The sequence below is a fragment of the Hypomesus nipponensis genome, chromosome 9 (genome assembly GCF_054491055.1).
Source record: "Hypomesus nipponensis isolate SF chromosome 9, ASM5449105v1, whole genome shotgun sequence".
Taxonomy (NCBI): domain Eukaryota; kingdom Metazoa; phylum Chordata; class Actinopteri; order Osmeriformes; family Osmeridae; genus Hypomesus; species Hypomesus nipponensis.
The window spans coordinates 760,561-788,465 of NC_140369.1; the positions used below are offsets into that span (position 1 = coordinate 760,561).

Consider the following 27,905-nt stretch of genomic DNA (forward strand, 5'->3'; position numbering starts at 1 on the left):
AGTAGCAGCTTTTACACAGAGACAAAAGCTAGAATTAGCATGTACATCTGACTAACGATTGAGCAGAATAACTTCTGAAAGCAATAGCCTATATTCTATAGCCTACTTTAAAAACTGTAATTAACTAACAAACAACAAGAAATGTATGTTATGCTGAGTGAAAGTAGGTAGCTACACAAACACACGCGATGATAAATCCCATACCATCAACTCAAGTTAGAAACGTTTATGCATTTAGCAGACGCTTTTATCCAAAGCGACTTCCAAGAAAGAGCTTTAGAAAAGTGCATAGGTCACTGATCATAACACCGAGATATCCACAAACATTGCGGGTAGCCAAACACGAAGCATACATTGTGAAAAAAACATTATAATTAAATAACATTAACCTCAAAAAAGTGCAGGACTGTACCTGTAGAAAAGCAAGCAATAGTTTTAAATAATTAAATAAAGTTTAATTTAGATTTTCCTCAGTGTACAACCGTTCATAGTGAGTGAAAAAGAGAGGGAGAGAGACAGGGAGATAGATAGGGAGAGAGAGAGAGAGGCAGATGGTTGTACATAGAAGAGGAAGAGATACTGCCCCTACTTATTCTTTTAGAATGGTGTGTGTGCCTAAGTATGGGTGTGTGTGTACTCGAGTGTGTGAAAAGCAGAAGGAAGGATGTTTGTTCTTCCCAGCAGTACACATTTCACACACACACACACACACACACGTGTGTAACGTGTGAATACCACAGCAGCTCGTAGCAGACAGCTGAACCAGCCTGGTGTGTCTTAGCTGCCTGCCAGGCCAGGGAGGAGTCACTCTGCTCTGTGGCTCTGTGGGGAACTGTCAGGTTCTTAACATGGGTTAGCCAGCTCAGGTTCGTCATCTGGTTTAGAGTAGCTTGCTTGTGGTAGCTGTGCTGGCACTGTTAGTGTTGTTAGCATTGTTGGTGTTGTCAGCTGTGTTGGCTGCAGAGTGACAGCATGAATGAGCTGAAGATGGCTAGGAACGCCTACATATATCGGGGCACGTCTGCCGTCACCAGAGTCCAGAAGAGACGCCACAGTGATGTAAGTAGCATTTTTTTACTGTGGGGAGAGGAGAAAAGGAGAAAGGACAGGTGAGAGGAGAGAAGAAAGGGGGAGGAGAGAGGAGGATGTGAGAGGAGAGGAGAAAGGGAAAGAGGATGTTAGAGGAGAGGAGCAGAGGAGAAAGGGAGAGAGGATGTGAGAGGAGAGGAGGAGTGGAGAGGAGGAGAGGAGAGGAGAAAGGGAGAGAGGATGTGAGAGGAGAGGAGGAGTGGAGAGGAGGAAAGGAGAGGAGAAAGGGAGAGAGGATGTGAGAGGAGAGGAGGAGTGGAGAGGAGGAAAGGAGAGGAGAAAGGGAGAGAGGATGTGAGAGGAGAGGAGGAGTGGAGAGGAGGAGAGGAGAGGAGGAGTGGAGAGGAGGAGAGGAGAGGAGAAAGGGAGAGAGGATGTGAGAGGAGAGGAGGAGTGGAGAGGAGGAGAGGAGAGGAGAAAGGGAGAGAACCTGAGAGGAGGAGTGATGAAGCTGGTACTGCAGTAAACACACAGAGCTGTAAAGACATCTGTGTGCTTGGGAGTGCTCAGGTGTTTGTCTAGGAGGTGGAGGCAGGATCACATGCCCTGTTCATGTCTGCTCACACAGCACACAGAACAATGAGCTGCCCTCAGATGGAAGGCCTTTGTGTGTGTGTCGTTGTCTGCGTGTCTGTGTGTGCCTGCATGTGACAGTGTTGAGCTGGAGAAGAGAGGCAGGACATCTCTCTGATGGAGGGGGAGGGGAGGCAGAGGGGAGAGAGAGGTTTGGAGGGGAGAGAGGGTTTTGGAGGGGGGAGAGAGAGGGCTTTGGAGGGGGGATAGAGGGGTTTGGAAGGGGGAGAGAGAGGTTTGGAGGGGGAGAGAGAGGGCTTTGGAGGGGGGAGAGAGAGGGCTTTGGAGGGGGGATAGAGGGGTTTGGAAGGGGGAGAGAGAGGTTTGGAGGGGGAGAGAGAGGGCTTTGGAGGGGGGAGAGAGGGGTTTGGAGGGGGGAGAGAGGGGTTTGGAGGGGGAGAGAGAGGGGTTTGGAGGGGGAAAGAGAGGTTTGGAGGGGGAGAGAGGGGTTTGAAGGGGGGAGAGAAGGGTTTGGAGGGGGGAGAGAGGGGTTTGGAGGGGGGAGAGAGGGGTTTGGAGGGGAACAGACAGTGACATCTGATGTGTGTATGAGAGAGTGCATGTGGAGGAGCAAGTGTTTCAGGAGATTTGTTCTAGACAGCCTCTCAAAGATGTGGTCTGGATGATCCTGCCAGCCTGCAGACTGAACCTACTTCTCTGGGTCATTACAGCCTTGTTGTGGGTATTCTCTCTCTCTCTCTCTCTCTCTCTCTCTCTCTCTCTCTCTCTCTCTCTCTCTCTGTGTGAGCTTCTAGTCTGATTGAGTCTGTTTGCTTGTTTGTGTGTCTCTGCTGCAAATAGAGTATCAAATATTGACGTCTGTTTAATGGTCAGTGAGATGTAGTCTTCATTAGATGGATCTGTCTGTCTGAGTCTCTGCCTGTCTGTCTGCCTGTCTGTCTGTCTGTCTGCCTGTCTGTCTGCCTGTCTGCCTGCCTGTCTGCCCAGAGCAGAATGTGAACCTGGTGCATCAGTTGGTTCTCCCTGGCCGTCTAACAGTGAGTTTGAGTGTGAGCGTGTCATGCTAGCAGTATCATAGCACTGTCACCTCTTAACATGCTCAAACAGCTGCTCACTCACCCTCACCACTACACTGATACACTAACAAGGGTTGTTCCAGCACAACTTCTGCACACACACACACACACACACACTCATACACACACCATTAAAGACTGTCTCCCTTCCTCAGACGTGGGACCTGTTTGCCATGATAGAGAGGATGCAGGTACTGTCCAAGTTCTCTCCTCCTCTCCTCTATTCTCTCCCCTCTCCTCTTTTCTCTCCTTTATTCTCTCTTCCTCTTCTCTAATCTCGCTTCCTCTCCTCCTCCTCTCTCCTCCTCCCCTCTCTTCTCTCCTCCTATCTCCTCTCTCCTCCTCCCCTCTCTTCTCTCCTACTCTCTCCCCTCCTCTCTCCTTCTCTCTCCCCCTCTCCTCTCCTACTCTCTCCCCTCCTCTCTCCTCCTCCTCCCCTCTACTCTCCCCTCCTCTCTCCTCCTCCTCCCCTCTCCTCTCTCCTCCTATCTCCTCCTCCCCTCTCCTCCTCCCCTCTCCTCCCCTCCTCTCTCCTCCTCCTCCCCTCTCCTCTCCTACTCTCTCCCCTCCTCTCTCCTCCTCCTCCCCTCTCCTCTCTCCTCCTATCTCCTCCTCCTATCTCCTCCTCCCCTGTCTTCTCCTACTCTCTCCTCTCCTTCTCTCCCTCTAGATCAGGATTCTCTCCAGCTCACCAGCTTCCTTCAGTTGGCTCTGTCTGGCACCTATGTGCACCTCATAACTCTTGACTTTTATTACATTGTGCAGTAGGGCTGGGAATCTTTTGGTACCTCACGATTCGATTCGAATCGATTCTTGGGGTTGAAAATCAATTCCCGATCGAGATTTTTAATTTAAAAAGAAAAATACATTAAACATTTTTTTACATTTCTGCATCGCTAGAAGACTGAATCGCGATTCAAATGTGAATTGATTTTCCCCCACCCCTATTGTGCAATATGTATGCATAGTGAACACTGAGTTATATTTAGGAATGTCCTGTACTGTTACATACTGGCTGTACAAGTTCCTCTTCAGATCTGAGTGCAGTAAATCCCAGTGATGAGCTTGTATGTCACATGGCTTCTTCACCACAGTGAGGAACTGTCTTGGACTGGCCATGCTATGGAGGATAGCTTATTTTTATATATTTTTTTACCTCATAATTGGATACAAAATTAGGTGAATAGCTGCAAAAATGTCCACTTTTTGAAAGAAGACTTCCCCCTCCCATTAGGCTACAAGCTGCTGCTGTATGTTGCTGCAGGGAACCGCATCTGCTGCTTCAATCAGTATGTTATTCTTGAAGATGATACTGGAGATGGTCAGACTGTATCCTGCTGTGATGCCTCACCATCACCGTGGTCTGCAGCACCTCTCTCTGTTCTCATCTCTCTCTTTCTCCCCCTCTCTCTCTCCCCCTTTCTCTCTCCTCTTTCTCTCTCCCTCTTTCTCTCTCTCCCTCTGTCTCTCTCTCCCTCTCTTTCCTCTCTCTCCTCTCTCTCTCCCTCTGTCTCTCTCTCCCTCTCTTTCCTCTCTCTCCTCTCTGTTTCTCTGTCTCTCTCTCCCTCTCTTTCCTCTCTCTCCTCTCTCTGTTTCTCTGTCTCTATACAGGGCAGCAGGATGGATGAGCAGCGATGCGCCCCTCCTCCCCCCCTCAAAGTAAGTCTCTCTCCCTGCTGGTTGGTTGTTGGGGTGTGACAGGAGAGGTTACCAGGTGTGTGACAGGAGAGGTTACCAGGTGTGTGACAGGAGAGGTTACCAGGTGTGTGACAGGAGAGGTTACCAGGTGTGTGACAGGAGAGGTTACCAGGTGTGTGACAGCAGAGGTTACCAGGTGTGTGACAGGAAAGGTTACCAGGTGTGTGACAGGAGAGGTTACCAGGTGTGTGACAGGAGAGGTTACCAGGTGTGTGACAGGAGAGGTTACCAGGTGTGTGACAGGAGAGGTTACCAGGTGTGTGACAGGAGAGGTTACCAGGTGTGTGACAGCAGAGGTTACCAGGTGTGTGACAGGAGAGGTTACCAGGTGTGTGACAGCAGAGGTTACCAGGTGTGTGACAGGAGAGGTTACCAGGTGTGTGACAGCAGAGGTTACCAGGTGTGTGACAGGAGAGGTTACCAGGTGTGTGACAGCAGAGGTTACCAGGTGTGTGACAGCAGAGGTTATCAGGTGTGTGACAGGAGAGGTTACAAGGTGTGTGACAGGAGAGGTACCAGGTGTGTGACAGGAGAGGTTACCAGGTGTGTGACAGGAGAGGTTACCAGGTGTGTGACAGCAGAGGTTACCAGGTGTGTGACAGGAGAGGTTACCAGGTGTGTGACAGCAGAGGTTACCAGGTGTGTGACAGGAGAGGTTACCAGGTGTGTGACAGCAGAGGTTACCAGGTGTGTGACGGGAGAGGTTACCAGGTGTGTGACAGCAGAGGTTACCAGGTGTGTGACAGGTGTGTTTGTTTCAGACGGAGGAGGACTACATCCCTTACCCCAGCGTCCACGAGGTGCGTAGCGCTGCCCTCATCTACACCTATCCTCTCTTTCTCCCTCTCTTCCTCTGTACGTCTATCCCTTTATCCCTCTCTCTCTCTGATGAGTTGTTGTGGTGACTGGGGTGTGTTGTTGTTGCTATGGTGACGTCCAGGTGCTGGGTCGTAGGAGTCCCTTCCCCCTCATCCTGCTCCCCCAGTTCGGAGGCTACTGGATCGAGGGGACCAATCACGAGCCCAGCTCCGGCCCCGCACCCGAGCAGCCTCCAGGCCCCGCCTCCCAGGTCAAACTAGAGACCAACAGCACAGCCAAGATCTACCGCAAACACTTCATGGGCAAGGTGAGGCCTCTCTCTCTCTGTCCGTTTTTCTCTCTCTGTCTCTCCATCTCCCTCTTTTCATGTCTCTCTTTCTCTCTCCATCTGTTTCGTTCTCTCTCTCTATCTTCTTTCTCAAATGTAAGTGAGTGGCTTTTCTTAATTGACTCCTGAGTGCGTAGTTAGGGACATTTTTCTCTCTCTTCAGATGAGGTCCTGTGGAGTCCTGTGTGAGTGTAGTGGACATGAGAATTCTGTCAGGGTCTAAGTCTATGGTATCATGAGATAATAAGAAATGTTCCTCGAGCTCAACATAACACATCTCTCACTTTCTATCTCTCCCCTCCTCTCCCCCCTCTCTCTCCCCTCCTCTCCCCCCCTCTCTCTGTCCAATCTCTCCCCCGTCACTCTCTCTCCCCTCCTCTCCCCGTCACTCTCTCACCAGGAACACTTTAACTACTATTCCATGGACACGGCCCTTGGGCATCTGGTCTTCTCTCTGAAGTATGATGTCATAGGAGACCAGGAGCATCTTAGACTGGTGTTGAGGTACTGCTGTTATTTATCTATCGTCCTCCTCTCCTCCCTCCCTCCTCTCCTCCCTCTCTCCTCTCCTCCCTCCCTCTTCTCCTCCCTCTCTCCTCTCCTCCCTCCCTCCTCTCCTCCCTCTCTCCTCTCCTCCCTCCCTCCTCTCCTCCCTCTCTCCTCTCCTCCCTCCCTCCCTCTTCTCCTCCCTCTCTCCTCTCCTCCCTCCTCTCCTCTCCTCCCTCTCTCCTCTCCTCCCTCCCTCTTCTCCTCCCTCTCTCCTCTCCTCCCTCTGTCCTCTCCTCCCTCCCTCTTCTCCTCCCTCTCTCCTCTCCTCCCTCCTCTCCTCTCCTCCCTCTCTCCTCTCCTCCCTCCCATCTCTCCTCCCTCTCTCCACTCTCTGCTCACTAACTGTGAAACACATTTTCTACTTGTCCATTTTAGTTTAATGACAGGGGAGGGAAGGGGCTGGAGGGCTAACTCTCAACGCCCCATAAAAGCTGTGAATGAGTTGGGCCGCTGTGTGAAGACCCTAACGGCTGCCCTCTCTCTGAGCATGAAGAGACCTCTTACAAGTTGCTAGGTAACAGCTATGCCCACTCACCTACAGTGTGGTCTGCTGATTAGCACCGATTTCCACTCCGCTGGTAAACACACACACACGCAGACACACACAACCAACCTCAAAGACTCACACACACATTCACACATTCAGTCAGCTAGCTTCTCCCCGGTCCCAGTGGATACGAGCAGGCCAGACTGAAACAGCTGCAGGTCTCTGTCACCTGACCCTCGGAAGACACCCACACTGTGTCTGTGAGTGTGTGTGTGTCTGTGAGTGTGTGTGTGTGTCTGTGAGTGTGTGTGTGTGTGTCTGTGAGTGTGTGTGTGTCTGTGAGTGTGTTTCTATGGAGAAAGTATGTGTGTCACCCAGGCTCCGCTGTCTGTGGTTGGCTGAGAAGGAGGGGGGGTATGCAAATGAGCATTGGGTCTGGATGGAGGCTCCTCCTCTATTTGCCTAATGAGATCGTCAACAGAAAACTCTGCCATCAAAGAGCAGCTGAGGTTGTGAGTGTTATTGAATGACTTGTCCAGCTCTCTGTGTGTTTTAGGATCAGCTTGCTGACTGTCTGTTTTTCTGATCTTGTTTGTTTCAGAACCAAGTTAAAAACCTTCCATGACGTCATCCCCATTTCCTGTCTGACTGAGTTCCCCAACGTGGTCCAGATGGCCAAGGTAGGAGCGCTCTCCCAGCCAGTACCATGGTAACGCTAGACACCTACCTGAGGTTCAGACCTCGATAAAACCAAACCAAACCAAACCAAACCAAACCAAACCTTCATTTAAATATCTGCAAATATTCCACTGTCCCAGAGTTCTGGTCACTGAAGTCAGAGGCCAGTTACTGTCCAGCAACACCAGTAGATTCCCTCAGACAGGAAGTGACTGTGCTGTGTTTCCTGTTCCCTCATGCAGCTCGTGTGTGAAGAGGTGAACGTGGACAGGTTCTACCCAGTCCTCTATCCGAAGGTGAGCGCTGGTTTGTAGTGTGGAACATTTTCAGGCAGTGGGCTACGTTCTGATCTTATGATGAACTGGTCACACTGCCTCCTCTCATTTGCTCTCCATTACTGTCTCTCCACTTCCTGTCTCTCCACTTCCTGTCTCTGAACTCACGGCTTTGTGAACCACCTCTGGTCCTGTTGTCATGGCGTCCTGTTATCATGGTGTCCTGTTGTCATTGTGTCCTGTTGTCATGGTGTCCTGTTGTCATGGTGACCTGTTGTCATGGTGTCCTGTTGTACTGTTTCCAGGCATCCAGGCTCATTGTGACATTTGATGAACACGTCATCAGCAACAACTTCAAGTTCGGAGTCATTTATCAGAAGTTTGGACAGGTAAGCAGAGCGACAGGTATCTATCAGAAGTTTGGACAGGTAAGCAGAGTGACAGGTATCTATCAGAAGTTTGGACAGGTAAGCAGAGCGACAGGTATCTATCAGAAGTTTGGACAGGTAAGCAGAGCGACAGGTATCTATCAGAAGTTTGGACAGGTAAGCAGAGCGACAAGTATCTATCAGAAGTTTGGACAGGTAAGCAGAGCAACAGGTATCTATCAGAAGTTTGGACAGGTAAGCAAAGCGACAGGTATCTATCAGAAGTTTGGACAGGTAAGCAGAGCGACAGGTATCTATCAGAAGTTTGGACAGGTAAGCAGAGCGACAGGTATCTATCAGAGAGGGACTGGGTGAAGAAGCAGGTGTTGATAGAGGAGTCAACTCAAATCTGGCAGTCAGAGCTGCTGTCACTAGGATAGCTCTGTCTGAGTTCTGTCTCCTGGGTTTAGACTGTCTGCTTTCCTCTGTCTATCGCTCTCTGTCTTTGTGACTGTCTTTCCTTCCTTTTCTCTCCATATTTCTCTCTCTCTCTTTATCTCTCTCTCCCATCTCTCTCTCTGGCTCCCAATGTCTCTGTCAACATGTCTCTCCCCATCTCTCTCTCTACCAATCTCTATTTCTCCTCTCTCTCCAACTTCCTCTCCTGCAGACATCAGAGGAGGAGCTGTTTGGGAACAGCACCGAGAGTCCTGCTTTTGTGGAGTTCCTGGAGTTCCTGGGCCAGAAGATTGAGCTCCATGACTTTAAAGGGTGAGTTGGCCCTGTTGGGCTGTGTGGTGGAGGAGGGGGGGTGTAGGGGCTGGAGGAGGGGAGGTGTAGGGGCTGGAGGAGGGGGGGTGTAGGGGCTGGAGGAGGGGGGGGGATGTAGGGGCTGGAGGAGGGGGGGTGTAGGGGCTGTGTGGTGGAGGAGGGGGGGTGTAGAGGCTGTGTGGTGGAGGAGGGGGGGTGAAGGGACTGAAGGAGGGGGGGTGTAGGGGCTGGGTGGTGGAGGAGGGGGGTGTAGGGGCTGTGTGGTGGAGGAGGGGGGGTGTAGGAGCTGGAGGAAGGGGGGTGTAGGGGCTGGGGCTTACTAAGGGGACTGTGAAGGCTCACCCTGTCTTCAAATCAAAATCAAATCAAATGTATTTGTATAGCCCTTTTTACACGCAAGCATGTCACAGAGGGCTTCACATACGCCCATAGAACTGCCCCTCAACCAACCTAAACCCTCAAGGAAGACAAGGAAAAACTCCCAGAAAAACTCCCAACGGGAGAAAAAATGGAAGAAACCTTGGGAGGAGCAATTCAGAGAGGGATCCCCTCCTCCAGAGACGGTTGGCAAGAGAGAGGAGCAGAACACAAGCTAAACATAGTCATACAGTGTCAATGGGTTTTGAAACACCAAAAATCCATTGTTCGGCTTTATAGACATTGGATGGGACCTGGAAACTCGCTGTTGGCCGTCATGGAGGCTGGTTTCCGGTTGACGACCTGGTCCAGCGTTGGTAGACCGACGACCAGGCAGGTCCTGACAGCTCAGACCCCCCACACCACAAGGGATGTGTGGGGGGGACAGAGAGGAGAACAGGGATTAGAGAATGCCAGGAGCAGCTAACAGATTCAGTCGTAATAGAATGAGATCCCCACCGGTCAAGTGTGGACTAGTGCAGCAATTTAACAAAGCTAAGAGGGTATGTGATGCAGCCCCACACACCAAGACAGCGACAGCCCCCCTTGGTTGGAACATGAAATCTGTTCCAGGGGAAACAACTCTAAAATAGGTTATATTTATACGAATAAGGATGAAAACAACCAGCCCCCCATTGTCTCCAACTAGTAAACTATAACAATTAAAATATACAGCAACGGAACTATTACAGTAACAATATACAATAACAGGTTTACTTTATTTGTAACATTTAAATGGGTCTTCAGTCTTCAGTCTGGTTGTCCTGCCTTGCCCTCCTCTGAATGATGTCTTCTGTTGTGCTGTACTCTTCTCAGCATGGTACTAGTCTGGATGTGATGTAACAGTATGTAATGTGTGTGTGTGTGTTGCGTTCCTCAGGTTTCGCGGGGGTCTAGACGTCGCCCACGGCCAGACAGGAACAGAGTCTGTCTACACAAGCTTCCACAGCATGGAGATCATGCTGCATGTGTCCACCAAACTTCCCTACACGGAGGGGGACTCCCAGCAGGTACTAACCCTTAGACCTGGCCCTCCTAAACCCTTAGACCTGGCCCTCCTGGTCATACATGGAACATGCTGAGTCCCAGTGCTCAAGGTCATACATGGAGCATGGAGTCCCAGTGGCTGGCTGTGGGAGGAGAGAATCAGTCTACTGTAGCCAGACATGTTTCTCTCATTAGCAGGTATTCAAAAGTATGAGCTCCCCCTTCTCCTTCCCCCTCCCTGTCATCCCTCCCTCCTTGCCTCCCTCTCCTCCCTCTTTGCCACTTTCCCTCCTCTCCTCTCTCTCTGTCTCTCTCTCTCTCTCTCTCTCTCTCTCTCTCTCTCTCTCTCTCTCTCTCTCTCTCTCTCTCTCTCTCTCTCTCTCTCTCTCTCGCTCTCTCTCTCTCTCTCCATCTGCTCTGAGACATGGTGCCTGGTCCGGGTCCAGCTGGCCCTGACTGGACTCCAACACCACGGCCATAGTTTGTTAGCCGAGCAGGGAAACAGATTCACCACCGATGTGGTCCTGAACTACAGTCCCATCACCCCACAACACCATGCTGTAAACAACAACACCCTCCTGTAATCAACAACAATATTACACCGTTTTGAGATTTTGTTTTTTTCAGATTGGTTTTGTGGTACATCCTGCTCATCTCACCAGGAACTGTGCTCTGATGGACAGCATGGACTAGGACATTACTAGTAGTATTATTCAGAACATTTACAACCCTGTGATTATAGCGCTGCCCTCACTTCTATCAGGGTTGGATTACAGATGGCAGATAGCTCACACATGCACCATAGACACACACACACACACACACAGATGCACCAAACACATAGGCGCACACACATATATACACACCGTGAACAGACAGGCAGAGGGAGAAATGATCTCTCCAGCCCTGAATATAAATATTGCCTCTATTGTATTGTTGTTACAAAGCCTGTAATTTACAGCAGCACTTTGCACTGCACACAGTCATTAGCAGGGTGGTTATCAGCAGGTGGTTTCTAATTGACTGTTGTGAATATCTGGCTGTACATGCAACCAGAGTGCATGAACCCTTACAAGCTGATATCTGCCAGAGAGCCAGTGCCACATGCTAACTAGCTGATATCTGCCAGAGAGCCAGTGCCACATGCTAACTAGCTGATATCTGCCAGAGAGCCAGTGCCACATGCTAACAAGCTGATATCTGCCAGAGAGCCAGTGCCACATGCTAACTAGCTGATATCTGCCAGAGAGCCAGTGCCACATGCTAACTAGCTGATATCTGCCAGAGAGCCAGTGCCACATGCTAACTAGCTGATATCTGCCAGAGAGCCAGTGCCACATGCTAACTAGCTGATATCTGCCAGAGAGCCAGTGCCACATGCTAACTAGCTGATATCTGCCAGAGAGCCAGTGCCACATGCTAACTAGCTGATATCTGCCAGAGAGCCAGTGCCACATGCTAACTAGCTGATATCTGCCAGAGAGCCAGTGCCACATGCTAACTAGCTGATATCTGCCAGAGAGCCAGTGCCACATGCTAACAAGCTGATATCTGCCAGAGAGCCAGTGCCACATGCTAACTAGCTGATATCTGCCAGAGAGCCAGTGCCACTTGCTAACTAGCTGATATCTGCCAGAGAGCCAGTGCCACATGCTAACTAGCTGATATCTGCCAGAGAGCCAGTGCCACATGCTAACTAGCTGATATCTGCCAGAGAGCCAGTGCCACATGCTAACTAGCTGATATCTGCCAGAGAGCCAGTGCCACATGCTAACTAGCTGATATCTGCCAGAGAGCCAGTGCCACATGCTAACTAGCTGATATCTGCCAGAGAGCCAGTGCCACATGCTAACTAGCTGATATCTGCCAGAGAGCCAGTGCCACATGCTAACTAGCTGATATCTGCCAGAGAGCCAGTGCCACATGCTAACTAGCTGATATCTGCCAGAGAGCCAGTGCCACATGCTAACTAGCTGATATCTGCCAGAGAGCCAGTGCCACATGCTAACTAGCTGATATCTGCCAGAGAGCCAGTGCCACATGCTAACTAGCTGATATCTGCCAGAGAGCCAGTGCCACATGCTAACTAGCTGATATCTGCCAGAGAGCCAGTGCCACATGCTAACTAGCTGATATCTGCCAGAGAGCCAGTGCCACATGCTAACTAGCTGATATCTGCCAGAGAGCCAGTGCCACATGCTAACTAGCTGATATCTGCCAGAGAGCCAGTGCCACATGCTAACTAGCTGATATCTGCCAGAGAGCCAGTGCCACATGCTAACTAGCTGATATCTGCCAGAGAGCCAGTGCCACATGCTAACTAGCTGATATCTGCCAGAGAGCCAGTGCCACATGCTAACTAGCTGATATCTGCCAGAGAGCCAGTGCCACATGCTAACTAGCTGATATCTGCCAGAGAGCCAGTGCCACATGCTAACTAGCTGATATCTGCCAGAGAGCCAGTGCCACATGCTAACTAGCTGATATCTGCCAGAGAGCCAGTGCCACATGCTAACTAGCTGATATCTGCCAGAGAGCCAGTGCCACATGCTAACTAGCTGATATCTGCCAGAGAGCCAGTGCCACATGCTAACTAGCTGATATCTGCCAGAGAGCCAGTGCCACATGCTAACTAGCTGATATCTGCCAGAGAGCCAGTGCCACATGCTAACTAGCTGATATCTGCCAGAGAGCCAGTGCCACATGCTAACTAGCTGATATCTGCCAGAGAGCCAGTGCCACATGCTAACTAGCTGATATCTGCCAGAGAGCCAGTGCCACATGCTAACTAGCTGATATCTGCCAGAGAGCCAGTGCCACATGCTAACTAGCTGATATCTGCCAGAGAGCCAGTGCCACATGCTAACAAGCTGATATCTGCCAGAGAGCCAGTGCCACATGCTAACTAGCTGATATCTGCCAGAGAGCCAGTGCCACTTGCTAACTAGCTGATATCTGCCAGAGAGCCAGTGCCACATGCTAACTAGCTGATATCTGCCAGAGAGCCAGTGCCACATGCTAACTAGCTGATATCTGCCAGAGAGCCAGTGCCACATGCTAACTAGCTGATATCTGCCAGAGAGCCAGTGCCACATGCTAACTAGCTGATATCTGCCAGAGAGCCAGTGCCACATGCTAACTAGCTGATATCTGCCAGAGAGCCAGTGCCACATGCTAACTAGCTGATATCTGCCAGAGAGCCAGTGCCACATGCTAACTAGCTGATATCTGCCAGAGAGCCAGTGCCACATGCTAACTAGCTGATATCTGCCAGAGAGCCAGTGCCACATGCTAACTAGCTGATATCTGCCAGAGAGCCAGTGCCACATGCTAACTAGCTGATATCTGCCAGAGAGCCAGTGCCACATGCTAACTAGCTGATATCTGCCAGAGAGCCAGTGCCACATGCTAACTAGCTGATATCTGCCAGAGAGCCAGTGCCACATGCTAACTAGCTGATATCTGCCAGAGAGCCAGTGCCACATGCTAACTAGCTGCAGATGCTGGACTGTTATCTATCATGGGGGAGGAAGATGGTAATGCAGTTCCATCATCAGCTGGCTGTAAATAATCCTCTCTACCGGCCATCTAAGCCATGGTGTTTTGAACCTGCTGGTGGATGTAGTTAGTTATGTATTTAAGGGTTAATTAGATGTTTTTATGGTCATCTATGGGGTGCTTGGTGACACAGCTACGTGTGTCTCTGTGTGTGTGTTTCTCTGTGTGTGTGTGTCTCTGTGTGTGTGTCTCTGTGTGTGTGTCTCTGTGTGTGTGTGTCTCTGTCTGTGTGTGTCTCTGTGTGTGTGTCTGTGTGTGTGTGTGTCTTCCTGTTGCATCATCCCCAGCTGCAGAGGAAGAGGCACATAGGAAATGACATCGTGGCCATCGTGTTCCAGGAGGAGAACACACCCTTCGTGCCCGACATGATAGCATCTAACTTCCTGCACGCCTACATGGTGGTGCAGGTGGAGAACGCGGGCTCAGAGAACGTCCTCTACAAGGTGGGAATGCTCTGCAGGGGGTTAGCACTCTGCAGGGGGGCTAGCGCTCTACGTTATCCTAATCTGGGATTAAGATTAAAATCTGGATGCCCTTCACCGATGAATGGGCTAACATCCTCCTCCTTGTCCTCTCCCTCCTCCTGCTTTTCCTCCTCCTCCTCTTCCTCCTCCTCCTCCTCCTTCTCCAGGTTTCCGTGACAGCCAGAGATGATGTGCCTTTCTTTGGCCCTGCTCTTCCCGACCCTGCCATCTTTAGAAAGGTCAGAGGTCAACCAAGCATCCAGTCAGCCAACAGCAGATGACACTTACAGATCTGTGTGGACCCCTCCACTAAGATCTCTCACTGATTCCTCCCCCTCTCACCTTCCTCCTCCTCCTCCCCCTCTCTTCCTCCCCCTCTCCTCCTCCTCCTCCTCCTCCTCCTCCTCCTCCTCCTCCTCCTCCTCCTCCTCCTCCTCCTCCTACCCCTCTCCTCTTCCCCTCTCTTCCTCCTCCTCTTCCTCCTCTCCTCCTCCTCCTCCTCCTCCTCCTCCCCCTCTCCTCCTCCCCCTCTCCTCCTCCTCCTCTTCCTCCTCCTCCTCCCCCTCTCCTCCTCCCCCTCTCTTCCTCCTCCTCTTCCTCCTCTCCTCGTCCTCCTCCTCCTCTTCCTCCTCCTCCTCCCCCTCTCCTCCTCCCCCTCTCTTCCTCCTCCTCTTCCTCCTCTCCTCCTCCTCCTCCTCCTCCTCCCCCTCTCTTCCTCCTCCTCTTCCCCCTCTCCTCCTCCCCCTCTATTCCTCCTCCTCCTCCTCCTCCTCCTCCTCCTCCTCCTCCCCCTCTCCTCCTCCTCCTCCTCCTCCTCCTCCTCCTCCTCCTCCTCCCCCTCTCTTCCTCTCTTCCTCCTCCTCCTCCTCCTCTTCCTCCTTTCCTCGTCCTCCTCCTCGTCCTCGTCCTCCTCCTCCTCCTCCTCCTCCTCCTCCTCCTCCTCCTCCTCGTCCTCCTCCTCGTCCTCCTCCTCCTCCTCCTCCTCCTCCTCCCCCTCTCTTCCTCCTCCTCTTCCTCCTCTCCTCGTCCTCCTCCTACTCTGTGCAGGGTCCAGAGTTCCATGAGTTTCTCTTCACTAAGCTGATTAATGCAGAGTATGCATGCTGCAAGGCTGACAAGTTCTCCAAGCTGGAGGTAAGATTCACCTCCCAGTCACCTCACAGCCTGTGTGTTTCCATGGACTACTTCTGTGTGGGTGTCAGTCTGTGTGCTGTTCAGATTAATTAACGAGCTACACATATTTGTTCATGTCTGTGTGTGCTTGCTGGATGTGTGTGTGCTTGCCATGTGTGTGTGTTTGCGTGCTGTGTGTGTTTGCTTACTGTGTGTGTGTGTGTGCCTGCGGTGTGTGTGTGTGCCTGCGGTGTGTGTGTGTGCCTGCGGTGTGTGTGTGTGTGTGTGTGTGTGCCTGCGGTGTGTGTGTGTGCCTGCGGTGTGTGTGTGTGTGTGTGTGTGCCTGCGGTGTGTGTGTGTGCCTGCGGTGTGTGTGTGTGTGTGTGCCTGCGGTGTGTGTGTGTGTGTGCCTGCGGTGTGTGTGTGTGCCTGCGGTGTGTGTGTGTGCCTGCGGTGTGTGTGTGTGTGCAGGAGCGTACTCGGTCAGCCTTGCTGGAGACGTTGTATGAGGAGCTGCACATGAGCAGCCAGGCCATGCTGGGTCTGGGGGCAGACGAGGACAAACTGGAGAACGGGGGTGCAGGAGGGGGGGCTTCTTCGAGTCCTTCAAGGTAGGTGACCCCACCCCCAACCCTGCATCTGGGTTTGGGGGGACAGGACGACGACTCTGACCTCTGACCCCCCATATGCATGATAGAGCATGAGGAGCCAAAGAGGAATTGATTATTTCTGCTTCCTGCTTTTCTGCTTCCTGCAAGGAGGGATTCTGGGTATTCAGACATGCTGGACGGTTTGGGGGGGCTGGTGATGGAACAATAAATCTGAAAAAACATTCTAACTCCAGAACTTTTATCAAAACTTTTCTTTTCAAACTTTTTTTCACAAATATTGAAAAAAAAAAAAAGGTTAACTTTATTTTCACATGATACAAAAACGTTTGAAGACTTTTTTTAACTAAACTTGGGAAAACTTTTTTTACACAACACAAATATTTTAGTAAACTGTATTAAAAATGTTTTTAACTAGAATTTTTTTTTTCAACCTTTCAACTTCTTTCCAAACTGTTTTTTTTAACGAACAGTAAACGGAGAGGAGAGATCATGCCACCAAATACAGATTAAAACTAAAGTAACGAACCTGGCTTGAACATTTAAGAAGTAGAAAGTTCATGATATTTGTGCAAAAAATTGAAGGAGTGAAAGTAAAAAGTTGTGTACAGTAACAAAGTATTTATACTCCGTAATGAAGTAGCAGTACTTCAGGGGGGCCCTCCAGGGGGGCCCTCCAGGGGGGCCCTCCAGGGGGGCCCTCCAGGGGGTGTAGTGAGGTGGTTGAGGGGGCCCCTCCAGGGGAACAGTAATGACCATTTATTAGAGACTTGGTGAGGCCTGCATGCATCTCTCCTGCTTGGGCTCTTTCTCATCCTCTCTCTCTCTCACTCCCCCCATCTCTCTCTCTCTGTCTGTCTAGCCCTGACTGCCCCTAGTGTTCAGATGTGGTAGCGCTACCTATCTCCTCTTCTGTCCTAGCCTCTGAGTGGATTGTGTTAGGTCTCAGGCTCTAGAGCGTTCCATGTTCTAGAGGGTTCCGGGTTCTAGAGGGTTCCGGGTTCTAGAGGGTTCCGGGTCAGGGCCTCAGCCACTGATGGTGTGGTCTCCTCTCCCCCCAGCGAGTCATCCGTAACAGGAGTCAGTCTATGGACGCCGTGGGCCTCAGTAGCAAGAAGAGTCACTGTGTCTCCAACAGCTACAGCAGCACCTTCACCCACAGCCCCGCAGACAGCCCCAAAACCCCAGGGATAGTAAGTACCCCTTCTGGTCTCCCCAGCCCCCTCGGCCCCCAGCCCCCTCCAACCCAAATCCCTGTTCACACACAGAGCATGAAAAGTGTTACCTGCTGCCGTAGGGAGCAAATTCTACCTCTCTCTCCCCCCTCCCCAAAACAACGTCTTGTCCTCACATCCACGAAGGCTAAGCAGTCGTACCCCAGCCCCCTCCCAGCCCCCCTCCCAGCCCCCCTCCCAGCCCCCTTCCCAGCCCCCTTCCAAGCCCCCCTCCAAGCCCCCCTCCCAGCCCCCTCCCAGCCCCCTCCCAGCCCCCTCCCAGCCCCCCCGCCACTCCCTAGAGTCACAATCACTGTGTCATGTGATCTCATCGTGTCATGTGATGAGCGAGGTCATGCTGTGCCAGCCCTTCATCCCTGTCATCCATAACCACACTTTTCTGTCTGGGACTTTTATTTTGAAAAGAACAACAGAGTTTAACAATCCTGATCATTGCAACCACAGCAGCAGTGGGTGGCTGGTGTTCATACTTACTGTTGGAAGGCTTTCAGAAGGTCCTGCATGTGAGTTTAGCTTTTTTTCCCAGGGTACATGTTCTTTTATTCCCTAATAAGAACAGGTTTTAATACTTACCTGGCGAGAAGCTATACTTCCAGATGACTAGATGTTCCTTAAATGGTACAGGAGGGTATCTCTCCAGAAGCAGGGTTGGAGTGTAACCCTACAGGAGGGTATCTCTCCAGGAGCAGGGTTAGAGTGTAACCCTACTGGAGGGTATCTCTCCAGAAGCAGGGTTGGAGTGTAACCCTACAGGAGGGTATCTCTCCAGGAGCAGGGTTGGAGGGTAACCCTACAGGAGGGTATCTCTCCAGGAGCAGGGTTGGAGTGTAACCCTACAGGAGATGTAGATGATTACCCAGAGTTCCTCCTATGTGAGCATGCTGGCTGCAATATCTTCACTGCTGGTCACGCTGGACTGGTTGACTGCTCGTGTCACTGCTGGTCATGCTGGACTGGCTGACTGCTCGTGTCACTGCTGGTCATGCTGGACTGGCTGACTGCTCGTGTCACTGCTGGTCATGCTGGACTGGCTGACTGCTCGTGTCACTGCTGGTCATGCTGGACTGGTTGACTGCTCGTGTCACTGCATGTCTGGGTGTGGGGAGAGAACCAGGACACTGACTGGACGACTGATTTACTGATTGCCGGACTTCTTAACTGACTGTGTCTTTGTGTGTGTGTGTGTGTGTGTGTAATTACATTCTTAAGAGTCTTATGAATGTGTACCACTGTGATGTCTTGTTTTTAACTATGGAATGCTCCATAGGAGTCTCCCAAATTGACCCCTGGCTACTAAAAAAGAAACCTTGACCTTGGTTAGCTAGCCTGGCTGCCTGGTTACCTCTTTGGATTGTGCTAGATACCTCTTTGGATTGTGCTAGGATCCTTTGCTCTGCTCTCACCTTTCCAGTCTCCTATTCTCTAACTGTCTTCAATATCTCCCCTCTCCTCTACCCTCCTCTCCTCCCCTCTGACAGTATTCAGTATCTCCCCTCTCCTCTATCCTCCTCTCCTCCCCTCTGACAGTATTCAGTATCTCCCCTCTCCTCTATCCTCCTCTCCTCCCCTCTGACAGTATTCAGTATCTCTCCTCTCCTCTCCCCTCCTCCCCTCCTCCCCCCTCCCCTCCCCTCCCCTCCCCTCCCCTCCCCTCCCCTCCCCTCCCCTCCCCTCCCCTCCCCTCCCCTCCCCTCCCCTCCCCTCCCCTCTCCTCTCCTCTACCCTCCTCTCCTCCCCTCTGACAGTATTCAGTATCTCCCCTCTCCTCTCCCCTCCTCTCCTCCCCTCCTCTCCCCTCTCCTCTACCCTCCTCTCCTCCCCTCTGACAGTATTCAGTATCTCCCCTCTCCTCTATCCTCCTCTCCTCCCCTCTGACAGTATTCAGTATCTCCCCTCTCCTCTATCCTCCTCTCCTCCCCTCTGACAGTATTCAGTATCTCTCCTCTCCTCTCCCCTCCTCCCCTCCTCCCCTCCTCCCCCCTCCCCTCCCCTCCCCTCCCCTCCCCTCCCCTCCCCTCCCCTCCCCTCCCCTCCCCTCCCCTCCCCTCCCCTCCCCTCCCCTCCCCTCCCCTCTCCTCTCCTCTACCCTCCTCTCCTCCCCTCTGACAGTATTCAGTATCTCCCCTCTCCTCTCCCCTCCTCTCCTCCCCTCCTCTCCCCTCTCCTCTACCCTCCTCTCCTCCCCTCTGACAGTATTCAGTATCTCCCCTCTCATCTCCTCTCCCCTCCCCTCCCCTCCCCTCTCCTCTACCCTCCTCTCCTCCCCTCTGACAGTATTCAGTATCTCCCCTCTCATCTCCTCTCCCCTCCCCTCCCCTCCCCTCTCCTCTACCCTCCTCTCCTCCCCTCTGACAGTATTCAGTATCTCCCCTCTTATCTCCTCTCCCCTCCTCTCCTCCCCTCTCCTCTCCTCTCCCCTCCTCCCCTCCCCTCTCCTCTACCCTCCTCTCCTCCCCTCTGACAGTATTCAGTATCTCTCCTCCCCTCTCAGCCCAGTGTTCAGCTTGCTGTTGACAGTGCTGCCTGCTTCATTTGTTCTCTTGACTTCCTTTCTCCTAATGAATGTTTCTTGTCTCATCTCTACCTCTGTCTTAATAATGCTCCCCCCTCCCTGTGTTCTCCTGTGGTGCTCTCCCCCCTACCTGTGTTCTCCTGTGGTGCTCTCCCCCTCCCTGTGTTCTCCTGTGGTGCTCCCCCCCTCCCTGTGTTCTCCTGTGGTGCTCTCCCCCCTCCCTGTGTTCTCCTGTGGTGCTCCCCCCCTCCCTGTGTTCTCCTGTGGTGCTCCCCCCTCCCTGTGTTCTCCTGTGGTGCTTCCCCCCTCCCTGTGTTCTCCTGTGGTGCTCTCTCCCCTCCCTGTGTTCTCCTGTGGTGCTCCCCCCTCCCTGTGTTCTCCTGTGGTTCTCCCCCCTCCCTGTGTTCTCCTGTGGTGCTCTCCCCCCCCTGTGTTCTCCTGTGGTGCTCTCCCCTCCCTGTGTTCTCCTGTGGTGCTCCCCCCCCTCCCTGTGTTCTCCTGTGGTGCTCTCTCCCCTCCCTGTGTTCTCCTGTGGTGCTCTCTCCCCTCCCTGTGTTCTCCTGTGGTGCTTCCCCCCTCCCTGTGTTCTCCTGTGGTGCTCTCCCCTCCCTGTGTTCTCCTGTGGTGCTCCCCCCCTCCCTGTGTTCTCCTGTGGTGCTCTCTCCCCTCCCTGTGTTCTCCTGTGGTTCTCCCCCCTCCCTGTGTTCTCCTGTGGTGCTCCCCCCTCCCTGTGTTCTCCTGTGGTGCTCTCCCCTCCCTGTGTTCTCCTGTGGTGCTCCCCCCCCTCCCTGTGTTCTCCTGTGGTGCTCTCTCCCCTCCCTGTGTTCTCCTGTGGTGCTCCCCCCTCCCTGTGTTCTCCTGTGGTGCTCCCCCCTCCCTGTGTTCTCCTGTGGTGCTCCCCCCCCTCCCTGTGTTCTCCTGTGGTGTTCAGTCCTTGCTAGCTCCAGGTAAAAGTCCCAGTAGGTATGGACGTCGCGGCAGTGCCATAGGGATAGGCACCATTGAAGAGGTTCATGTATAACTCTCTCTCTCTCTATACCTGTCCTTTCTCTACCTCTCCCTTTTCCTCTTACACAGATACACTGTGTATATATACAGTATCTCTCCCTCTCTCTGTCTGTCTCACTGCATGCCTGTTGTAGCTGTGTACCAGAGGATACCCTCGCCACTGTCATCCCTATTCTCATCTCCACTTCATCCAAGGTCTAAAAAAGGTTTTGCTCTCGTTCATTTCCAGAAACGCTGGCCACAGAAAGTTATTACAAAGTAGCAAATAAGTATTGAGTCATGGCCAGGCCCAACTGGAATACGCGGGGAGAATTCAGACAAAAACCCGCGGATTTTCAAGTCGAACGCATTGGTCTGAGGCAAAATGTAAATACACTTTTCAACTCATATTACGTCTCTATTATTAAAACGTTAGCCAAAAATGCTAAGAATTGAAAAGGAAACACTTATTGACCCCAATTACAGCAAGAGACAGGGCCAAGGAGTTTTGCCCTCGGAACGCTGCCCTCGGAACGCTGCGCTCAGAACGCTGCACTTAGAACGCTGCCCTCAGAACGCTGCGCTCAGAACGCTGCCCTCAGAACGCTGCCCTCAGAACGCTTCCCTCAGAACGCTTCCCTCAGAACGCTGCCTTCATTCTTTCTGGCGGATCTTGGTGTAGGTCCGCACGCGGTGATTAAACAAATCCCGTGATGCAATACCTGCCCTCGAAATACATGTGCATCTCCTCAGAGTTGGGCTCCGTGTGGAAAATGGGAAGTGTACTTCCCACGAGGCTAGATCACAGCGTTGTTGTTTACAAGCTGTACCCAGCTCCTGGTACGAGGCTCGCTGCAAACTTTACACCAAAAATATTCAATTAGGTTACTAATGTGATTGCTTCATCTGTAAATTAAATTAATGCTTTTTCAATGACTGAATTCATTGAAATTAAATGATTTTTTCAGAATGTCTTTGATTTGAATATTTTTTTGGTAGTGCGTCGTGTGGGTCTTAAATTTCTTTATTTTCTTTATTTCTTTATTCTTTATTTCTTTATGGTCTTAAAATGTCCTAAACATTTCTTAAATTTGACTTACTGAAACCTACAAGAACTCTGAGCTGAGAGGAGGGGTGCGTCTTCCTCGCTGTCTTCCTGAGACTCATTTCTCATCCTGACATGAACCAACCAGCCTCTGTCCATGTTCCCCCTGTCCCACCATGTCTCTGTCCATGTTCCCCCTGTCCCACCATGTCTCTGTCCATGTTCCCCCTGTCCCACCATGTCTCTGTCCATGTTCCCCCTGTCCCACCATGTGTCTGTCCATGTTCCCCCTGTCCCACCATGTCTCTGTCCATGTTCCCCCTGTCCCACCATGTGTCTGTCCATGTTCCCCCTGTCCCACCATGTCTCTGTCCATGTTCCCCCTGTCCCACCATGTCTCTGTCCATGTTCCCCCTGTCCCACCATGTCTCTGTCCATGTTCCCCCTGTCCCACCATGTCTCTGTCCATGTTCCCCCTGTCCCACCATGTGTCTGTCCATGTTCCCCCTGTCCCACCATGTCTCTGTCCATGTTCCCCCTGTCCCACCATGTGTCTGTCCATGTTCCCCCTGTCCCACCATGTCTCTGTCCATGTTCCCCCTGTCCCACCATGTCTCTGTCCATGTTCCCCCTGTCCCACCATGTCTCTGTCCATGTTCCCCCTGTCCCACCATGTGTCTGTCCATGTTCCCCCTGTCCCACCATGTCTCTGTCCATGTTCCCCCTGTCCCACCATGTCTCTGTCCATGTTCCCCCTGTCCCACCATGTCTCTGTCCATGTTCCCCCTGTCCCACCATGTCTCTGTCCATGTTCCCCCTGTCCCACCATGTCTCTGTCCATGTTCCCCCTGTCCCACCATGTCTCTGTCCATGTTCCCCCTGTCCCACCATGTCTCTGTCCATGTTCCCCCTGTCCCACCATGTCTCTGTCCATGTTCCCCCTGTCCCACCATGTCTCTGTCCATGTTCCCCCTGTCCCACCATGTCTCTGTCCATGTTCCCCCTGTCCCACCATGTCTCTGTCCATGTTCCCCCTGTCCCACCATGTCTCTGTCCATGTTCCCCCTGTCCCACCATGTCTCTGTCCATGTTCCCCCTGTCCCACCATGTCTCTGTCCATGTTCCCCCTGTCCCACCATGTGTCTGTCCATGTTCCCCCTGTCCCACCATGTCTCTGTCCATGTTCCCCCTGTCTGTTTTACCTGATCTGTGTGTGTCTCTGTTCAACATTGAATGTCCCAATAACACATGTGAAGGCCAACTTCAAGTGCTGACTCATGGATGTGATAGAACATGAAGTCTGTGACACACAGTAGAACACAGACTATCATTTGGTTTGTCAGTCAAGGGAGAAGGTTCTAGATTCTGTATTTTGTGTCTAACTCTCCCCTCCTGCTCTCATCCTCTCCCTCTTTCCTCCCCCCATCCCCTCCCTCCCTCCTCTCCCCTCCTCCCCCATCCCCTCCCTCCCTCCTCTCCCCTCCTCCCCCATCCTCTCCCTCCCTCCTCTCCCCTCCTCCCCCATCCTCTCCCTCCCTCCCCCCTCCTCTCCCTCCCTCCTCTCTCCTACTCCCCCCCTCCTCCTCCCTCACTCCTCTCCCCTCCCCTCCCTCCCTCCTCTCCCCTCCTCCCCCATCCTCTCCCTCCCTCCTCCCCCCTCCTCTCCCTCCCTCCTCTCTCCTACTCCCCCCCTCCTCCTCCCTCACTCCTCTCCCCTCCTCTCCTTCCCTCCTCTCCCCCCTCCTCTCCCTCCCTCCTCTCTCCTCATCCCTCCCTCCTCATCCCTCCCTCCTCTCCCTCCCTACCTCCTCTCCCTCCCTCCTCTCTCCTCCTCTCTCTCCTCCTCCTTCCCTCCTCTCACTCCCTCCTCTCTCTTCCTCTCCATCCCTCCTCCCCCCTCCTCTCCCTCCCTCCCTTCCTTACTCTCTCCTCCCCCCTCTTCCTCACCCTCCCTCCTCTCCCCTCCAGTCTCTGATCATCCCAGGAAGGAGTCCCACCAGGAAGAAGTCTGCTCCCTTCAGCTCCCGCAGGAGCAGCGCTATCGGCATCGAGAACATCCAGGAGGTCCAGGAGAGGAGGTGAGGGGAGGGGGAAGAGGAAGGGGAGGGGGAGGGGGAGGAGGGGGAGGGGGAGGAGGAGGAGGAGGGGGAGGAGGAAGAGGAGGGGGAGGAGGAGGAGGAGGAAAGGGAGGAGGAGGAGGAGGAGGAGGGGGAGGAGGAGGAAGAGGAGGGGGAGGAGGAGGAGGAGGAAGGGGAGGAGGAGGAGGAGGGGGAGGGGGAAGAGGAGGAGGAGGGGGATGAGGGGTGAGGAGGAGGAGGAGGAGTAGGAGGAGGGGGAGAGGGGGGGAGGGGGAGGGGGAGAGGGGAGGGGGAGAGGGGGGGGAGTAAGGGGAGAGCTATGAAGCATTGAGAAAAAGAGAAAAGCAGAGGATGGGAGAGGAGGAGTAAAGAAGGGGAGGGGTGGAGAGTAAAGGTTTAGGGAGTAGGGTTGCAGTGGGGGACAGTAGATCACGTCCTACAGTAATCAAGCAGCATGACCCAGCAGAGAACATCATCTCATCTGCTCCCCCCTCCCTGATTCCCCCCCTCCCCCCTCCCTGATTCCCCCTCTCCCCTCCCCCCTCCCTGATTCTCCCCCCTCCCTTCTCCCCCCCTCCCTCTCTGATTCTCCCCCCTCCCCCTCCCTGATTCTCCCCCCTCCCCTCTCCCTGATTCCCCCTCTCCCCCCCCTCCCCCCTCCCTGATTCCCCCTCTCCCCTCCCCCCTCCCTGATTCTCCCCCCTCCCCTCTCCCTGATTCCCCCTCTCCCCCCCTCCCCCCTCCCTGATTCCCCCTCTCCCCTCCCCCCTCCCTGATTCCCCCCCCCCCCTCCCTGATTCTCCCCCCTCCTCCCTCCCTGATTCTCCCCCCTCCTCCCTCCCTGATTCTCCCCCCTCCCCCCTCCCTGATTCTCCCCCCTCCCCTCTCCCTGATTCCCCCTCTCCCCCCTCCCCCCTCCCTGATTCCCCCTCTCCCCTCCCCCCTCCCTGATTCTCCCCCCTCCCCTCTCCCTGATTCCCCCTCTCCCCCCCCCCCTCCCTGATTCCCCCCCTCCTCCCTCCCTGATTCTCCCCCTCCTCCCTCCCTGATTCTCCCCCTCCTCCCTCCCTGATTCCCCCCCCTCCTCCCTCCCTGATTCCCCCCCTCCTCCCTCCCTGATTCTCCCCCCTCCTCCCTCCCTGATTCTCCCCCTCCTCCCTCCCTGATTCTCCCCCCTCCTCCCTCCCTGATTCTCCTTCTCCCCCCCCAGTCGTGAGGTGTCCCCCAGCACTCAGAAGACCCCAGACTGTGCTCAGCTGCACCACGAGCCCCGCTCAGACAACTCCTCCAGCCACAGCTCTCCAGATATGCCCCCGGGCAGACACAGGTGCTGGAGGGGTGAAGGGGGGAGGTGGGGGGGGAACCATACTGCCTGGAAAGCTGTACTGTCTTCTACCCATTGCATGACATCATGTTGTTCTTTGTGTGTGTGTGTGTGTGTGTGTGTGTGTGTGTGTGTGTGTGTGCAGCTCGGCCCTGTGCTGCAGGGCTCCCTCCATCCCGGAGGATCTATCTGGCTCCTCATCCAGCAGCTTCACCAGTGTGGTGGAGGAACAAGAGGCGGTGCACGACCCTGCGGAGGGATACCACACCAGGCTGCTGGCCCATGTAATAGAGTCCCTCACACTGCTGTCATATAGTCCCTCACACTGCTGTCATATAGTCCCTCACACTGCTGTGTGTGTTACAGGAGGGGCAGTCCTCAGAGACGCCCCAGACGGAGATGTTGGTCTCCTGGACGGAGGACAACAACACCAGCTCTCCTGGTCAGCCTGCTGCTCTACCACACACACACACACACACACACACACACAAAACTTGCAGTTACTGACATTTATCTAACCCTTTTTTCACACCTCCTCCTCCTCTCTCTTCCTCCTCCCCTCCCCTTCTCCTCCTCTCTCTTCCTCCTCCCCTCCCCTTCTCCCTTCCTCCTTCCCCTGCTCCAGGGAATCCCCAGCAGGAAGCAGGAAGTAGCTCGGATTCCCAAACCTTGGACAGCAGGACCAGGACCGACCAAAGGACAGACCAGAGGACAGCTCCATAGACAGGCGGCTGGTCTAGCAGTTCACTGAAGTAACTGTCTGGTAGTCTGTGATGTGTATAAATAGGTCCATGACCTTTCATCGTCCAGGTTAGGTTGTCTTGGTAACCTTGTCCCTCTCTCCCCCCAACCCCCCCTGCAGAGCTGTTAGACTCCTCCCTCCATGGATCTCCATTAGCAGGTCAGCCATGACAGTTCCCATACTTATGATGACAAAACAGAACCCTATGTGTGTTGCTTGTGTGTGTCTGATGAGCCATCTCTCTGTCCTCAGCAGCAGTGGCGCCCCCTGCAGGAGACCAGACTGACCTGCAGGAGACCAGACTGACCTGCAGGAGACCAGACTGACCTGCAGGAGACCGACCTGCAAGACCAAACTCACCTGTTCTCCACCAGTAACAAAGGAGCAACTAACTTGACACAGACACACACAGACAGGATACACACACACAGGGGACACACACACACACACACACACACTGGCAGAAAGACAGACGTATCTGTTGTAAACCCATTTCCCATCATGCAGCTGTGTTTGTGAGTGGCTGCAGATCAAACCAGCCTGGTTGACCCTAACCAACCCTGCATCCTGCACTTCAGTCCTGTTCTCAGGACTGTTTCAGCACCACTTCCATGTTTCTACTGGAACTAGAAGCTGCTCTTCATCAGCGGCTGTGTCTGGTGTCAGTCCCCCTCCAGCCCATCTAGAAGCATCCTCAGCCTGGCCGAGGAGCAGGGGAGGGTCTATACCATCCCAGCTGGGGCCCAGTTACAGTAAACATTCATCTCATGTCCTTTTCTTCACTGCATTGAATATGAACAGAAAAAAGACCATGTTTATAGTTATTCACACTCACTGGCCACAAAGGGTCCAACCTTGTTGACAAAGGAGAAATGCGCCCCCCCCCCCCCCTACTTAAGGACGACCCCTATTTGAACCCTGCCCTGGAGTTGCTTTTAACTTGATGTGAGTGCATATACAGCTGTGTCGTGCATGGTGTCAATATTTTAAAGCCCATTATGAACTGGATGCTGTATGTGGAGATTTTCTGTGACTTGTCCCAAGGCTCACACAGCAGCCAAATATCTCCATTTCCTGGTTTGCTTTAACGTGAGTTCTTAAATTGTGGCCTAAAAGGACATAGGTCTTTTAGGGAAACCCAGCTGTATATTGTAATATGGTTGTTGACCGTGTTTTCTTTTTGTATTTATAATCAGACTCATTACTGCATTAGATCTTTTTCACTGTGACATGTCTTGAAGTTGCCTTGGCAATGATTGTGTCAAAGCTCCTGAGGGCATGACAGAGCTCTTCCTGGTGGGTGTGGTCTGTAACCAGGCAACACCAACTAGTTTGAATGTAAATGCTCATCTGAGGCGATAATATAGATCTGTGATGTGTGTGCGTCTGTGTGCACAGGACCACCCTCTAATAGTCTAGTTTGAGTTTCTCTCTGAATTTCTATCAAGAAAAGAAACTGCAATGAACGATGTGTTCTCAGCATTTTTATTTCCAAACTATAAGCAGTAGACAGGACTGGATTGTGAATAGATTTGTCTGCTGTGGCATTAGTACACCAGCGCTACATTACACACACTAAGATACAGCACTGCTTGATCCCAAAACTAGATTAAACCAGATTTAGAAGATTTCAACATGATTAAAGTGAAGCGTTTGAGGGAATCTCCAACACTGGCGTCGTTATGATCTGTGCTGACATGCATTGCAGTCATTCCAAACTCATCCCTCAGCGTTTTCTGTAAACTTTCTCACTGGTCTCTGGATAGAGTGGCGTTGTGTGCTTGCGCCCTCTAGTGGTCCCAGCTGGCTGCTGCGTCCTGCTTGTCCCTGGGCTCCAGAGAGGAACCCAGGCATTCAACCATCTTGCAACGTGCTTCGTTTTGGATGATTGTATTTCCCTTCTCGTTTAAAAACCTGCTTAAGCGCTCGTTCAGATGTGTTGTTTGTAAATAATGCTTTACACCCTTTTGTAAATGAAGCCAAGAAAAATAAAGACTTAAGTGAGTGCAGATGAAACTCAAATGTGATTATTGACTTTTACATTTTAACTACGATTCTTATCAGTATTCCTATATCCTCTAACACCTCACTTCTTATCAGTATTCCTATACCCTCTAACACCTCACTTCTTATCAGTATTCCTATACCCTCTAACACCCCCTA

At 52.6% G+C, this 27,905-nt stretch overlaps 1 protein-coding gene across 1 annotated transcript; it reads left to right on the forward strand.

Annotated features, from left to right (window-relative positions):
* Nucleotides 1–4,310: 4,310 nt before the first annotated feature.
* Nucleotides 4,311–27,758, forward strand: LOC146272225 (rap1 GTPase-activating protein 1-like). Its single transcript, XM_084706297.1, is given in 23 exon segments — nucleotides 4,311–4,358; nucleotides 5,159–5,197; nucleotides 5,338–5,523; nucleotides 5,945–6,048; nucleotides 7,182–7,260; nucleotides 7,501–7,554; nucleotides 7,839–7,922; nucleotides 8,572–8,672; nucleotides 9,970–10,099; nucleotides 13,922–14,077; nucleotides 14,266–14,337; nucleotides 15,146–15,232; nucleotides 15,683–15,794; nucleotides 15,797–15,822; nucleotides 16,881–17,012; nucleotides 20,498–20,575; nucleotides 23,567–23,676; nucleotides 24,887–25,003; nucleotides 25,146–25,284; nucleotides 25,367–25,442; nucleotides 25,626–25,752; nucleotides 25,863–25,901; nucleotides 25,998–27,758. Coding segments are annotated over 21 exon segments (2,019 nt in total). The 5' UTR covers nucleotides 4,311–4,319; the 3' UTR covers nucleotides 25,724–25,752; nucleotides 25,863–25,901; nucleotides 25,998–27,758.
* Nucleotides 27,759–27,905: the final 147 nt, after the last annotated feature.